The 16847-nt window shown below is 40.4% G+C and overlaps 2 protein-coding genes across 2 annotated transcripts; both read left to right on the top strand.

Moving 5' to 3' along the window:
• Positions 1-2924: 2924 nt before the first annotated feature.
• LOC125905985 (bone morphogenetic protein 10-like) lies at positions 2925-4637 on the top strand. The gene is made up of 2 exons (XM_049604337.1): positions 2925-3270; positions 3592-4637. Exons 1-2 carry the CDS (start codon positions 2931-2933, stop codon positions 4635-4637), a joined length of 1386 nt encoding a protein of 461 aa, XP_049460294.1. The 5' UTR covers positions 2925-2930.
• Positions 4638-8710: 4073 nt separating this feature from the next.
• Positions 8711-15237, top strand: smad4a (SMAD family member 4a). The gene is made up of 11 exons (XM_049603721.1): positions 8711-9094; positions 10038-10393; positions 10483-10657; positions 10932-10961; positions 11051-11254; positions 11564-11671; positions 11985-12035; positions 12129-12312; positions 12482-12650; positions 13015-13153; positions 14177-15237. Exons 2-11 carry the CDS (start codon positions 10154-10156, stop codon positions 14386-14388), a joined length of 1512 nt encoding a protein of 503 aa, XP_049459678.1. The 5' UTR covers positions 8711-9094; positions 10038-10153; the 3' UTR covers positions 14389-15237.
• The last annotated feature ends 1610 nt before the right edge of the window (positions 15238-16847 follow it).

Below are 16847 nucleotides of genomic sequence, written 5' to 3' on the forward strand. Positions count from 1 at the left end.
AATTGTGGATATTCTTCTTTCAAACATTTTTATGGTTGTCTGATGTACATGTGTTCACAACCAGGGCAATTTTTCCTATTATTTACACTACACAAAGTATACACAAGACACTGTACAACATGATAAACAAATTTCATGTATGAGGACTTGAACTTTAACGTGACTTAACCTCTTCAACTTCACCCCTCCCTCCAATATACCTATTTTTATCTTTTTTTTTAAGGGGGACAGAGGTCTTAATGGGGAAACAGCAGTTCAACAGTAGATACCACATAGAAGTAGAATACATCATATGAAAAGTCGGATCCTGAATATTAATTTAAGATGCAGCTCTGCACTGTGTGTCAAGTTTTTCTAGTCATGAATATGTAATAAACATTGTGTCCTGGTTAGGTACCTATACAAACTTTTAAAATTTAGACCTTATGGGGGCTTAGAACATTATTATGGAAGTATATGATGGCCATTGTCATGCTCCATTGTGTCTCATAAGTTGTTGCAGCACTTTTGGGATGGATACCTCTTGTTACTCAGATTTACTGCTAAATTTAAGAAGCCACAGTAAGATACCAAGACCTTAGGAAACACCACCGAAAAATCCATGCTGTGATTTGGTATTGAAACTTTTGACATTTGGAGATTTTGGTAAGGACTGCATTTTTCAGCAACTGGAGGGTGAGCACTTCTGTTCTGGAAAATGGAACTGTCTAGTTTTGTGTTTGGAAAGTTTCATGAGGCTGTGATTATCCTAGATATCACAACAGGTCATTTTACACAGTGAGTTCAACTTACGAAAAAACAGGTCTTACTACATGGAATGGCTACTGTGGTGACTAACATCATCACACATGAGTAAAATTGGGGTCATTGAATTCACAAGAACCTCAGCTTTCTAGTCACACCTAATGTATGCAATACAATGGGTGAAAATAACACATTTGTACTACATGAGAATAGCTACATGGGACTAGCATAAAGTGCCCACAGAACCCATTTTCACACAGATATCTTGAGGTCAAAGGTCAAGGTATCCCTTGCTAACGTTTAGCCCAACTTTTGGAGCCCCCTGACCTTTCTGACAAGCTTGAAATGGTTGGTACTAAAGGCCAGTGGATTCCTTAGGTCTTCTTGTTTCATATGATAGCATCTTCACTCTAGCTTTAAAACTCAGCCCACTAGGCATCAGCACAACTGCAAATGTGGGTCATATTGGGGTTAAATGCCAGTTTGCTGCATTTGTCAGCTGTAAAAGATTTCTGGCACTCAGTGCAATGATATGCAAGCTTTCACAGTAGTCTAACAGAGCTCCAAAAAGGCCACATCGGTGCCAAATTGCAGGTGCATTAGCCAAAAATACACTGACAAATTTATTTAATTATGCAAGGGGAGCAGACTGGAAAACACGTTCAACTCCCGGTCGTTACAAACAGAAAATAACTAACAAAAATATGGCATAAAACCTACTGTAATATGACCCAGAAGCTATCGCAATAGTGTTCAGATTGCTTTGTCTACCCCCCAGTATATACCCAGTTCTTTGCAAATATGAGAACATTGCAATGCAAAGACATAACATTGATATGTAGAAACAAAAGCAGCTCATTTTAACTTTGAATTTCTGATTGAATATTTCATAAATCACAGACTTGGCAAAAAGTGTTTGACAATATTTGGTTTATACATGCACTATCAATGCATGTCACAGTTGTAACATAATGATAGTGATGAATCATTTTCTGTGAACATCTTGCTTTGTTTATATTCATATTTCCTTTCTATTTAGGACCACATAAATATGTTTAGTGCATTTATACCCCCAGACAAGCTGTCAGGACATTCATGTAACCTCATATCTGCAGTAGCCATGAGGAGCTATTATGAACTTATGAACTTGTATGTTGCACACAGCCACCGAGAGGGCTGAAATGTGTTGGCATTAGTCATGTTTCCTCCTGCGGGCTGCAGGGCTCACTTACATAAGTGGTGACATTTTAGATAGGCTGCACGCTGAGGATTCATATATGTATATGTCTCATATACATTAATCAAGCTAGATGAAATTTCTTATGCCACACTAATCTGTAGTTACGTATATTTCATCGCTTTTTATTTGTTGTCATTTGTTTAAGTGGGTGTACGATGAAATGATGGTGATGATTGCATATGCGAGCTGTCAGACAGCTGCTATTAGGACACAAAACCAGCAATTAGCTAAAAGGGTATGCAAATGAGATCAAATCAGTTCCCTTCACAACCTAATGAAAATGTTTAATTCAATTTAAGATGAGGAGGCAGAAGTACACATATTGAGTCTACACTGGCCTCTTGTGGAGATTGCAAAGCATAAATTAACAATATTGTTAATTGGTAATTGATTTTCTGCTTTAGAAGGGGTAATAGTTCTCACAATTAAGTTTCTGCGTTTGATTTGTTCACATTTTGGTGAAGTTAAGTGCAAGAACTTCACAATCTCTAATCCATCAGTATTCTTTATAAATAAATCATCACGGTTAAATCTTTTGATTTCAGCAGTGCTGCATATTGCAGCTCATAAATGAACTGTCATAAATCTACTGTAAGGCAAGTTTTGTGGTTAATCAGGAGAAAAGCATACATCACAACGAGACAGAATATCAGTGGAAATATGGATAGTCATAAGTTCCTGGCGGGGAGAGAGAGAGGAGGGCCGAGCAGGGCCTTAGTGACATCTCCAAACATGTCAGCACAGCACATTGGACAGCACAGCCCTGCCCTCAGAACCAAACCTCAAGATCAACAAGGGCAAAGCTGTGTTCTCGTTGCCCCTGTTGTCCTTTAACAAGTCCCTCCACGAAAGGTTGAACCGATTGCAGGTGTCCTCTCCAACGGATCCATCCCGCCTTCTCATCTGATATTCAATCTTTGGATTTAAACCTTTCCTCCTCTCCACCATGACCGTTTCAGTCAGCTCCAACCTTGGCTTTGTCCGCTCTCTGAATGTCCTGCTTCTGATGTTGACTGGTTTGAGCTTGAGCAGTCCCATCAGGTCTCCTGAGAGCCATCACAGGGTATCAGTCGGTAGGGATGTGGGTGATAATCCGCTACTTGATGCACAGGACTTTCTGAGCCAGTTTCTGTCCACAATGAACCTCACAGAGCTGAGGCCCCAGGCCAGGCCCCTCGCTGCCCGTAAGGAGCCACCAGAGTACATGCTGGAGCTGTACAACCGATTTGCCAATGACCGCACTGCTGTGCCCTCAGCCAACGTTGTGCGCAGTTTCAAGAACGAAGGTAGAAACTTGTTTTTGTTCAACAAAACATAGAATTTTGGGAAATGTATATATTGCATAAAAAATTAAAGCTTTGTTTTGCAGTTTTTAAAGGTTTCGTGCAAAGTGATTTATAGAAGTCAAAGTGCTATAAATCTGGAAGTGTTAGTAGTTTTTGGAGCTTTGGAAATGTATAAGTTATATGGTTTGAAGAAACCAAAAACATCTGTCATGTGTATTTGATACAAGGGTACATTTTAATATTTAACATAGTTTAACTTGATTTTTGATCACAGAAACATACAAAATGCATTGAGACACATTATTGATGTTTTGATTTCAGATTCCTCCCCCTTCAGTGTAACGGCCAGGGGTGTCAGGATACATCCCCTGCTTTTCAACATCTCAATACGCCACAGTGAACACATAACAATAGCTGAGCTTCGCCTTTTCACCCTGTTCCAGAAGGCCCAGAGACCAAATGTTGGCATTGACTGCAAGGTGACCATATACAAAATACACGAGGGCGTACTTTGGACAAAAGAGGTGGGGAAAGAAGGGAGAAGGAGGGATAAAGAGGAGGTGGTGGAGATGAAGGATTTGGAGGAACTGGTGACAAAGCATATCCATGCCAAAGATAACAGCTGGGTGTCGTTTGACCTGACTCATGTGGTTGCACTCTGGCGGAAGTCAGGCTGTGCAACTCACAGATTGGAGGTTCATATTGCAAATCTGGGGTCAGAAGAGGAAGAGGCCAGGCAGGAGGTCACAGAACAGGGCCAGAGGTTGGTTGAGGTTGATATCGACAGGAGCTTGGATGGGAAACACAATGCGGTGATGATTGTATTCTCAGACGATCAGAGCAGAGACCACAAACAGGATAAACAAGAGCTCAACCAGATGATCGAACATGAGAATGACCTTCCTGAAAACGTGGGCCGGCGCCAGCAAGCTTTCTGGGAGCACGTTAATCACAACGCCAACCAGGACGAGCTGGACAAACAGTCCCTGGTGCAGCTGCAGTCCAACGTTATCTATGACACGCCTCCCCGAATCCGTCGCAATGTTAAGAGCGAGCCCTGCAAGAGGACCCCACTCTTTGTGGATTTTAAAGACATTGGCTGGGATACGTGGATCATCCAGCCTGTGGGCTACGAGGCGTATGAGTGCAACGGCGTGTGCAACCCACCAATGACCTCTGAGGTCTCGCCTACCAAACATGCCATAGTGCAGACACTGCTGAGTGTTAAGAGCCCAGAGAGGGCATCGCGTGCCTGCTGTGTACCCACTAAGTTAGAGCCCATCTCACTCCTTTATCACGATAACGAGGTGATCACATTCAACCACAAGTATGAGGGAATGGTGGTGGCGGAGTGTGGCTGTAGATAGTCTTGAACACTAGAGATAGAGACTGTGCTATCTACTTATCTTCTCATGTGCTTGTTTCCACAGTATCTAAGATCTCATACAGTGGTGTGTAAACTAGATTTATAGCTGTAAATTAGGGATGGACACAAATCTGTGCTAAATGATGTACATTTGTAATTGTATAAAGGTGAAATAGTTCTAATTATATTAGTGTAGAATATAAATTTGTCTGTCATGATTTATTATAATTATTTGAGTCGGAGTTTTGTATTTTGCTTTTGGGTAAGTTCCACACTTCATTGTAAACTACAGGCCATATTCTTGCACAGATGGCATCAGCGCCATGCGACACAGTGACGGATAAAAGAAAAAGAAAGAAGATTCTGACAGCAGATGTCTGAGTATTCTTGTAAAAATCTCTCTCCACTTTATTCAGATGAAGCGAGCTCCATGTCATTAGGGGCGAGTCAAAAGGTTAAACTCTGCAGCACTGATATCAGTTACCATAACAACCTTTTGAATAATTTGGAAATAGGTCTGCGTGTGTGAGATCTAAGCACAAATGATGTACTCTGAGTGCAAAGTTTCAAGGTACAGTGTCTGACAAAAGCGCTTGCGCTTTGGGTTATTTCAGTTCAGGTGCTGGAACAGAATACACTTAATAGACTGAATCTTCCACATACTATCTTATTGCAAAATCTAAATGTAGTATCATTGATTTTTCACCACAGGCCTTTCTCAGAACTTTCTTTTTTTCATCTACATTTTGCTCTGGCAGAAATTATTCCTAATACACAAGTCAAGGAGTTCCATCTTATTCAAGCTGATTTGAAATATTGGCATTTTAGGATATATTACGATGATTTGCACTACTGATAGGATGCTGTGTGTTTTTTAAAATATGAAAAGTCTCTTATTTCAATTGTAATTGAATCACAGTCTTGCCAAGATGCTTTTTAAGTAGATATACATGCTGCAGATTTGTAAATGGTATCATTTGTTTCTGCGCCCTGTGGCATGTTGGAGGCACTGAAACGTTTTAAAGAATGTGACATTTTTCTTCTTATTTGCTTGCCAAACTTGCAGAAAAATATATTTTCGCTGGCTTTTGACCAGGAGAGGATTTTCACGGTGTCTCGGAGCACTTCGGGGCTTCTTGTCTGAAAAATGAACAATTTCTCCTACCTAACGTTGCTGTCAACTGCTGTGAATTCTCTCTTCACGCCCCAGCCATTCATATCCTGCTTTTGGTTCTCACACCAATATTAATGTTATTATGGGTTGGAAAAATAAAATATCTGAAAACAAATATAGTCACTGAGCAACTTCTGATCTCTTGTGCACCCTCATTTATTGTCAGGTAATCACAGCATTCCCTACCTAACAACCTTAATCCCCATCCCTCTAGCGTCACATGCCTGGAGGGCCTCTCTCTGCCCGCTCCCATGCCATAGTGATAACGAGGTGTCAGAGCCTGGAGTCTTGTAGACCGTCACTCAGGATGAGACGCCACTCCAAGTGGTAGCGTTTGTTAGAAGGTGGTGTCAGATTCCTGGTCTCCAACACCAACATGCTCTATTGACAATCCTGCCATCAGGTTGCTCGGTGCCCTCTGAACCCTCCCACTTCCTTTTTCTGACACGGGCATGCTGCACGCTCTTATCAAGGCCACAGCAACAGTACTACAGATGGAAAAAATACATGTCACATCATCACCTAGCTTCTGCTGTTAACAGTCGGAAGCAGATAACAATAATGGAATAACACTGTGGAACTTTCTAACTCAATAGGATCCTCACTCAGCACGCGGATTTACATAGGCCAAGTGTGCAGGGCAGAGATATCGACTCACAGTAAACAAATTGATTCCCCAGGGTGAAACTTATTGAGAATAAAGTTTCAAAATGTAGAAAATATTCCTAAAAACAGCAATATTCCTGACTTCTTTGTTGGCTCGTTGCCATTGTAGTTTGGGGACTGTACATGGTTGGTGTGAGGAGGGGGCTGAATCTTTAATTTCAATTAATAAAAGGCCCCTTCCTGCGTTGTTAATATTTACCTCTGACTCTAATTTTGTCTTTCCGATGTCATTTTCTGTTTGTTTTGTCAGCTTGAACACTCTGATATTCACTGTGTGTTGTCGTGGGTTCATCACATTCTGTTGTGCTGGCTTTAGTTTATGGAAAACAGAAGCAAACAACTGCACCGACTGTTTGAACGTTAACAGAGCTTCAATAAAAATACAAAAAGGAAGAGTTTCATTACTCTAAAATAATTAAGCGTTATAAATGAATAGTTTTGTTTATGTGTCTTACTGTTTTAGGAACTGAATTTGTAGTTGTCCAAATCTCATATGTGAACATTTCACACCTAAACATCTGCAACTGAAACAGTGCTTAATATCTGTGTACTAATGGTACGACCATGGTATTTGATCAACACAAACATTTACTATATGGGTTATTATTTCTTTAAAAGTAGAGATATCTATCAAGCTCACCATAATAACAAATATTTTCACTGTTGAAGATACAATAAATAACACAACAGCTGATTTTTCATAACACCATCATTTCCCTTTACTTAACCTTTACATGCAACAAGCTATTGTTGTTCATTGAAAGCCAATTTTAAATAATAAAAAAAGGTTTATCTCATTGGGAGACATGGGTAAGAGAGTATGAGAGATTTGGACAGGGGACCATTGTCATAACTGTAATGTCAAACTATATTATAACCACAAGGGGGAGACTTTATATTACGGTAAAACCACTGCACCACAAAAGCGACACCTCATGATGTGTTTTAAATACATAATTTTAAGGTTAAGCCTTGTCAAGACTCAAAAAATCAAGATGACGCTACTGGTATGCACCCAGCAAATCTAAAATGATATTAAAACTTTCTATGACAACCAACTGGTGACAAGAAAAGACTTATTTAGACATATAAAGAAAATGTTTGAATGTTCTAAAATGAAACTTGTGGGTGAAATGTGGGTGATTTCTAATTATGCATTAAGATTATCATAGGTGTTTAGTTCCATGTGAGGGTTTTGTGACAGCGTACATCTCCTCTGACTCTACTACAGTAAATGTACCAGTATGCATTTTTATCAGTGGGGAATTTCAGGAGACATTAATGTGATTGTACGGCATTAGCTGCCTTGTTGATATACATATATAGCTCAACCATGAGGGTTATATATATTTTTACCTTCCTTGATGGTGAGAGCTAACTATATTTGACTCAAAGCATTATGTTCCATTTTTAAAGATGTCAGTCCAGCTGCGAGCTCTTACTGCCTCCCCATTTCCTTTAACGTTTCAGTATGGTACATGTACCCTGTCACCTTTAATCACCCACAAGGTACAGTTCACACAGCAGACAGCATTTTGCAGCTATCAGCCCCAGAAACCAGTAAACTTGGGAGAAGTTTCCCTTGTAGGCTTTCTCCAACAAGGACAGAAATCTATTCAATTTAACCCAAATCACAACTTTTTCTTCCTAACCTTAACCAAAACTCTTTGTGGTAGAAAGCCTTTGAGGAAAATTTCTCCTAACTGGGAAATGAGCCCATTGTGAGATACTGGGGATACAACTGTGAAATGGTATTCATGCCCATATTGCCTCAGTTGATAATGTGTTTTGGGGGTGCACATCCTATAAACCACACAGTTATTAAAGCTACACATTCAACCTGGGGTTTGGTGCCAGTGAGGGTCTGGGGCCACTGAGAGATTGCTCACTTAGCCCTGTTGATAATCCAGCACTAGTTAGATTGTTCAGATTATAATGCATTTTGATTATCTGACTTATTTGACTGTTGAATATTGAATCAAACCATTGCATATTTCAATTTGAGTGAATAAACAGGACATGGCCTACGTTTTCAGGAATACTGGAACATACAGTAAGACTGCTCAAAAGAAACTAACTGGTTCATTGCAGTAAAAATAGCAATCACTTGCTTTAAATGACATTATATATAAGGGCAGTGATTTGCAATCAGTAACGTTGCATAGCTTTGATTTTTCTAACAAGCACGGTAACAAACAGCAGCGCCACGCCTGTCACAGCGCGTGCATGCGCAGTCCAAGCGTGGTGGGTGGAGAGGAATTTTTTGTTTATTTTCGTGGCCAGTTAACCAGTAAACGTGCTGTTATATTATTATCTGCTGGTTTTATAGTTCAGCATAATAAGGCAAACAGATAAGCGGCTGCGCGTTTACCTAGTAGGATATTTTACCATTTCGTGAGGTAGCGGATTTGGGCCATCACAGAGGAAGGTTAGCTAGCGAGCTAGCGTCAAGTCGATGAGGGTCTTGTAGTGTTAGTTAGCTGTTAGCGTATGTGCTAGCAGGCTAGCCACAATATTATTAATGCAAGATAGATAGCACAACAAAATTTAGCAAGCTAAAGCCACTCGCTTATCGGCCTGCACCACTGGGAGTAACGCCACGGCGCGGAGAAATCACCGTGAGTTCACAAATCAGTTCATGTTTGATTCAGCTAGCGATAATGCTTGGAGATTAATGCTAGCTAACTTGCTAACGGTATTCTACGGCAAGCCCAGTGTTAGCTTACGCCAACACTCAACATTAGCTGGGCAAGGTTAGCTATCCTAATGGTCCTCAACAATTATATATGCAATAAATATATGTATGTCTTTTAAAAGCCATAACATATACGCTAGTTTTGTAATTCAGGACAAGTTAGGTTGCACATTACCAAGCCAACGCCAACGATATTATCACGAAGGATAATTGTGCTATCTGTGTTTATTAGCTTTGGTACCCATCCTGGCTAACGCTAGCTACGTTTGCTTTACAGAATGCTTTGTAAAACCTAACCTTAAACTAATGCTTGTTTTATCTGACTCCTAATACGATAAACCCGCTATAGAAATAGAGAAAACGTGTTTTTTTGGTGTCATAAGAGTGTCTTGTTTGACATTTCAGCGTGGATGAAATGCTCATATTTACAGAGGATGTGCAGTGCGAGTTTCCGCATGAGTAAACATGAGCTGCAACGTTAAAGCAGTAGCTGTCAGTTTGTAACGTATCCCTGACAGCAGTTGTAAACACATGTCACATTAAGATGGGTATTTTCTTAGAGTGTTAAATATGACATGCCCAGACAACCAAATTTAAATATATATGTATAGATGTTTTTAAAGTTGCATGAAAACCATTTTCTCCATCAACTGTGGCTAATTGCTGTCATTTTAAGGGTACATTAGATTGACTTCAGAATGGTGCTGCCAGTGACAGTCCCTTCTCTTACTACACCCGACATTACGTTAAGGTGGTACACAGATTGTACATTCAGTGCCACTTTCTGTAATACCAATACAAGGTAAATTTTGGTTGGCATACCCATCTGATCTTCCAGTCATAAGACCCTGCTCTTTGTTTTTCAGGTTGCTAAGCTTGGGCCTTTTCGGATCAACAATACTTTCACCCTGACGTTTCTACTGGTAAAGACATACAGGATACAACTTGAAAGTCTCCCCAAGGTTGAAACCTAAGCAGCAAGATGTCAATCACGAACACTCCCACAAGCAACGATGCCTGTCTGAGCATCGTGCACAGCCTGATGTGCCACCGACAGGGAGGGGAGAGCGAAAGCTTTGCCAAGCGAGCAATTGAGAGTCTTGTCAAAAAGCTGAAAGAGAAGAAGGATGAGCTGGATTCCCTTATCACAGCCATCACTACAAATGGAGCTCATCCTAGCAAGTGTGTAACCATACAGAGAACTTTGGATGGGCGCCTACAGGTATAGTAGGAGATATAGAGTGAAAAAATTGGGTAAAAATGACGCTCTTTGTAATTATAAAATAAAATATCTTCTTCCTTGTGCTTTAGGTTGCAGGGCGCAAAGGTTTTCCCCATGTTGTCTATGCGCGACTGTGGCGATGGCCTGATCTGCACAAGAATGAATTAAAACACGTGAAATATTGCCAGTATGCCTTTGACTTGAAATGTGACAATGTTTGTGTCAACCCATACCACTATGAGAGGGTCGTCTCTCCAGGCATTGGTGAGTAAAGATCACATGTTTGTTAGTCTTGATTAGATCTCATTGTTTAGGTAAGGTTGATAAAATTTGATGTATTTTGTCTCTTTTAAATGAAATAGTTTTAATTCACAGCCCTTTATGTCATTTATTTAGAGCAACAAACACATTCCTAGTACTCACATTCTTAGTGATAATATGAGGAAGTGATCTGGTTTAAAAAAAAAAGAGCATTACTCAGAATTGACTTTCATAAACTGACAGAGTGATATATCTGTTCCTTTTTATGTTTTTGCAGACTTATCAGGGCTGACTCTTTCAAGTTCAGGTAAGGGGGTGCCAAAGTTTTCCTGTTTGCTCGTTGAAGATTGTGTGGATGTCCATCAGTCTTACCTATGTCTTGTTGACTTCATGTAGGTCCCCTCATGGTAAAGGATGAGTATGACTATGACAACCAGCAATCTCACTCAAGCTCTGAAAGCCACCTGCAGACTATTCAGCATCCCCCGTCAAGACCTGGTCCACAGGAGACTTTCAGCAGCCCCGCTTTGCTCCCCCCATCAGAGAGCAGCAGTTCAGCTTCAACCTCGGCTTTCTCCACCATCAGCGCTGGACCCTCAAGTGAGATACTACAGGGGAACTACACATAAATACAAAACATAGTGGAAAATAGACTCTGCTCTTTTTTACCAGTCAAAAATGAATCAATACAAACAAGTAAAAAATGCTGTAGAAGTATTAATTTTGTGTCTTTTTAAAGTTCATTTTTCAAATTGCCTGTTGATTAGTTTGTAATTTCATATGGACAAAGTTACTTACAATGCAATAAACATCTATTTTTAGTCTTTAGGTTTATGATCTGATCTGCCACACAGGCTGGAATTTACCACAACTTTGGCAACACAGCTATTTAATAATTTGTATTTACAGATCCTCCCCCCACTTGGAGCAGAAATGGCAGCTTCACCCCTGCAGTGCCTCAACATCAGAACGGGCATCTACAGCATCATCCACCCATGCCTCACACAGGGCATTACTGTGAGTGGATGGAAGACAAAACTTCTTTGCAAAACTCACATCAAGTTTTAAAAATAGTCTAGAAGTTGTAGTCTAAGTTGATGTTCACATTAAGGGAATTTACCTGGTTTAAAAGTTGGTTTGAAAATGTGTAAAATTGACATGTGGCGTAGATCAGAACTCTTTTTCCCTGGCAGATTTCCCATTATAATCCTTTATACATTTATGAATATGTGCATTACCTGTACTCAGGTCTGAATAATATGTCACATCATAAGAACTGCTGTGATTTCAGAGTTGCATGTTCAAAATTAATATTGGCATGTTCTTGCAGGGCCTGTTACCAATGAAATTGCGTTCCAGCCGCCAATATCCAATCACCCTGGTGAGTATTAAGCTGCACATGGAAGACAGTCCACATATTCAGTGCAGTCACCATAACCTAGTTGACCTGAGGTTGGTTGTTTGTTTGTTTCAGCTCCAGATTACTGGTGCTCCATTGCATACTTTGAGATGGATGTCCAAGTTGGAGAGACATTTAAGGTGCCATCCACATGCCCAATAGTGACGGTGGATGGCTATGTTGATCCATCAGGAGGGGACCGCTTTTGCTTGGGCCAGCTGAGTAACGTCCACAGGACAGAGAACATAGAGAGAGCCAGGTACTCCCCCACACACTCTTGGAGATATATCATCATCTCCCTGCTGTGGGGCTAATATATTCACTTATTCAATCAACTAATGTCTGTTTCTCTTTTTGCTGATAAACTCTAAATGTTGACAGTACGACAGTAATGCAAAGTGTCTCACTTCTCTCCTTTCTGTCCTTAGGCTCCACATTGGCAAAGGCGTGCAGCTGGAGTGCAAAGGTGAGGGAGACGTGTGGGTGCGCTGTTTGAGTGATCACGCAGTGTTTGTACAGAGCTATTACTTGGATCGGGAGGCTGGACGCGCCCCTGGAGATGCAGTTCACAAGATCTATCCCAGCGCTTACATCAAGGTGAGAAAGCAGTACAGTGGTCATACAGCAGAGACAAGTTTGTGTCATTCAGATCTACAAATCCCTGATTGCTCTTGGCACTGGCTACATGTACGTGCACACTAATATTCCAGTCATAATACAATTACTGGTCTAATGTGACTAAGATGGGGCCATTGTAAAAACCATTCTCTTATGTTGGTGCAATTATGCTCAGAGTTGCAGTGGCCATACCCACAGTAAAATATATGGATCATCCCCCCCTTTAAGTTTTTACCATATATACGTGTTAATCTAACTCTGATGTGTTCAGACAGTCCAAATGCTTAAATGTCTATTCATGATCTTGTCATCAGATTTAAGCGTTTGTCCTGTCCCCTGCCAGGTGTTTGACTTGCGTCAGTGCCACAGGCAGATGCAGCAGCAGGCAGCAACAGCTCAGGCAGCAGCTGCAGCCCAGGCAGCAGCAGTGGCTGGGAACATTCCCGGGCCTGGCTCTGTGGGAGGCATCGCCCCTGCCATCAGTGAGTGTGCATACTGCTGCACTTACCTTTCAACAAGTGTATTATTATGATGGCTTCGCATCGTCGTCTTCTGTGTCTAGACTAATATCAGGGACTTTATTATGGTACTAGCATGCACAGTGTTGTGAGTGAGAGAATCATAGAGCAGCGTGAACAGAGGAAAAGTAGCCAGCAGTGTCAGTTAATGATGAAGAGAGGAAAAACTGGGACACAGGCTGTTTTCTTAATAGATAGCTGTTCAGTCAGCAGTAACTAAATTAGACTGAGTTAAATCATTTGAACTTAGTCATGATCAAGGCAAGTGTTGCCGGTACAACTGTATTATGGAGGAAAATATAAATACTGAGTTGGGATATATCAACATATATCTGATAGGCGTTGTGATGTGTTTGATAATAGAGATTTGATGATTGCTTTGACATTATGGGGGTAAGTTCACTAATTTTAAGAAGACAAAAACCCTGGACACTGAAAAGTCTTGAAGATTTCTGTCAGATTTCAAAATGTGTTGACATCAAAAGGTATTTATTTACATGTCAGTGGCATTTTAGTACTAAAATAGAGCTGAGGTTGAAGAACTGTGACTGCTCCTCTTCACGTTTTAGAGTTACTGCTTTAGAACAAACTTTGATTGAGTGACCACATTAACAGTGAGTACATACCAAGCAGTTTGCTTTGCTTTGTCTGCCACTGCACTTTGAACTGCTTTACAAATTAGTTTTAGCAATGACAATTTCAGTTGTAGATGATGAAATAAAAGTTCCACGTAGCAAACATCACTATAGGCTAACATTTACACAGTGAATATATTCTGTGGGCTTTAGCCCGAAGGCAGTAAAACGTGTTGCCTGATCAGAGTGGGAGATATGCATATGACAGTTTGTACTTTACCACTCGGCCGTGTGTCTATCCAGTATACGTTCAAACTTTTACTGCAGTAGTAACTTTGCTAACATATCTGTGCAAGCTTTGGCCTATAGTGTCACATCGATCTTAAAGTTGCTGCCTGTAATTCTCCCGCAGGTCTGTCTGCCGCTGCAGGCATCGGGGTTGACGACCTGCGCAGGCTGTGCATCCTGCGGATGAGCTTCGTGAAGGGCTGGGGGCCCGACTACCCACGGCAAAGCATCAAAGAGACACCCTGCTGGATTGAAATCCATTTACACCGAGCTCTGCAGCTACTGGATGAAGTTCTGCACACCATGCCCATAGCTGACCCTCAACCCCTCGACTGAGTTAAAAGACATGAACTGTACAAAAAAAAGAAAACAATCAGACTGTACTTTTAAACAGACCACTCCACCTATAGGCCCGGAGAACCGAAAGAGGACTGCAACCACAGGGATGCTGAGTAGGTTGTAGGAGTAAGAACAAGGGCATAGAGGCCGGCAGTATACTCCAAACACGCTGCTTTTAAATCCAGCGCTGCGAGCGGTTGCCAGTATACAGAGTGAGACTCCAGATCTGTAAGTTCAGTGGCTTACAAACAGCAGCTGGAGGAACCTGTGAAACACGCTGGGAGGAATCGTACGCCAAGAGGATGAAAAAGGAAGCCGGTATTCTGGCATTGTTTACCAACTGAAAACTTCGTAACAGCATAAAGCGAACAAGGCTTTGTGTCTTTCAAATCTCATGTCGATACATAAATACTCACACAGTGATGTGGATTAAAGAGCATGCCAACAGCAAGATTAACACGCTCAGAATTCTATCAATTATTCAATAAGTGCTGGTGTTATACAGAAGGAACCACAAGAGTGCAGGGTGTCAAACAAAATGATTCATACTCAGCTGTCGACTTTCTGACTGGTAACATTTCCACTTTAAGATTTTAAAATATACAGAGCCCCTGCAACTGACTGACTAAGCTCCTTTTTTTTGGACTATTTACTGTGAGAACAAACTATTTGACTTTAAACCAGCAAAGCTGAGCACAATGTGACGCCTTTTACTGGATTAAAAGCTGCTATTTACCCCATCTGAACTTACAGTGTGTCATTTCAGTTGGAGTATACTGCCGATCCAGTCCTCCTTCATCGGCTCTCCGGTGTTTATATGGCTTCATTTAAGTGGAGTTTCTCACCTCACAAATCAGGACATTTATGTAAAATGCTATTCATTACTTATGTTCTCGTAAGATGTAATCTTAAATATTTTTCAATGCCAACGGCCCTCGTTTGATGTTTTTTTGATTTATATCCCCCCTTTTTCAATAGTTGTTTTTACAGATGTAAAGAGCATTTGAAAAGCCCGTTTTAGCTGACCTCCGCTTCTCTTCCAACACTTCAAAACTTCCATCACTCTACCACCAGTCAAGGCTGTTAGGATATCGAGAAGCGATGTTTTTAACTCAAGTTTTTCAGACGCCAAAATTACATTGGCTAAAAAAAAAAAAAATTCAAAAGAAAAGGTTATTATAACACGTCGTAATATAATTTGTCATTTTTTTTTATTAGATGCCCACATAGTGTCCATTAGCACTTTATTAATTTGCCTGAGTATTTTGTCTTGTTTCATAGTCTCATGCGTGGTTACTCGTATCCATATAATTTCTTAGCATAGTTGGAAAGTTTTTCTTGCTAATGACCTTGGTGACATCCATGGACAATGTGCTTCAGATTGTCTGCCTAAAATCTGTTTTCAGTATCAAACGCTCACCCACAGCAGGTTGTAAAGGTGTATCTAACATTTTTATGACGAAATAATGGCTGAAACATGAAGTTGTGGTGTAAGAATGGTTTGTGAAATTTGAAAACACCTTTTAAACCTACAGGCAGTGAATCTTTGGTACTCAGAAGATACATTTTGGGTGGAACATCACTTAAAGATGGCTCACCGCTACCCATTTTAATTTGAGCATTACTTGGATGCCATTCACCATAACATATTCTAGACAACAGCTGAGTAAAGGAGGCAAGGAATGAACTGTGAGAGGAAGTGTAAGCCATATTGATGCCAAATATACCCTATGAAAAGTGAAAAAGGTTATCGGACTGCAGTCGATTGTGTCATGTCGCTTGTACAAGCATGGTTTTAATCGTCTAACTGAACGATCTCAGTTTTTGCTCAGCACAGTCGATCAAACAATATTTTGGTATTTGGAGCTCTGTTTACCCACAGCTGTCGCAGTATTTTATACTCTTTTGCTACCTTTACAGTGATAAACCACAAAAAGAATGGGGAAAAAAAGAAGAATGCTGTACAATTTTCAGGAAATGCAAGTTCATGCTCATCTTAATCTTTACAATTGTGTCATACACTCAATACGTATGTAGTTTGAATGATATTGGTGTTTATATGTATGAGTATGGTTGAATAAAATTCAATGGGCTAACACTACTGTGTTGGGAGTTGTGAAATCTCCTTCGTTTGGGATTAAAATTACGAGGACGCTTGACTTTGAACAAGAAAACATTTATTACTGCAAAGACGAGTCACAAATTTTAAGAAAACAACACTAAGAAGCTAGCCTGAGCTGAGATCTGAAATATTCAGAAAACCAAACTACATGTGTCTTTAATAGTTTCTATATTCATCAATACGACACACTAAATGATAATGTCTTTATAAATATAAAAGTCCCCCAATTGTCCTCGTTTTTTATGTAAAATACACAATACAAATCACCCTACACGCATTGGTTTGCTCGCCAATTTGAGAAGAAAACTGAATGGCACACAAAAAGAAAGTCACA

The sequence above is a fragment of the Epinephelus fuscoguttatus genome, linkage group LG18, assembly GCF_011397635.1.
Source record: "Epinephelus fuscoguttatus linkage group LG18, E.fuscoguttatus.final_Chr_v1".
In the NCBI taxonomy this organism is placed as follows: domain Eukaryota; kingdom Metazoa; phylum Chordata; class Actinopteri; order Perciformes; family Serranidae; genus Epinephelus; species Epinephelus fuscoguttatus.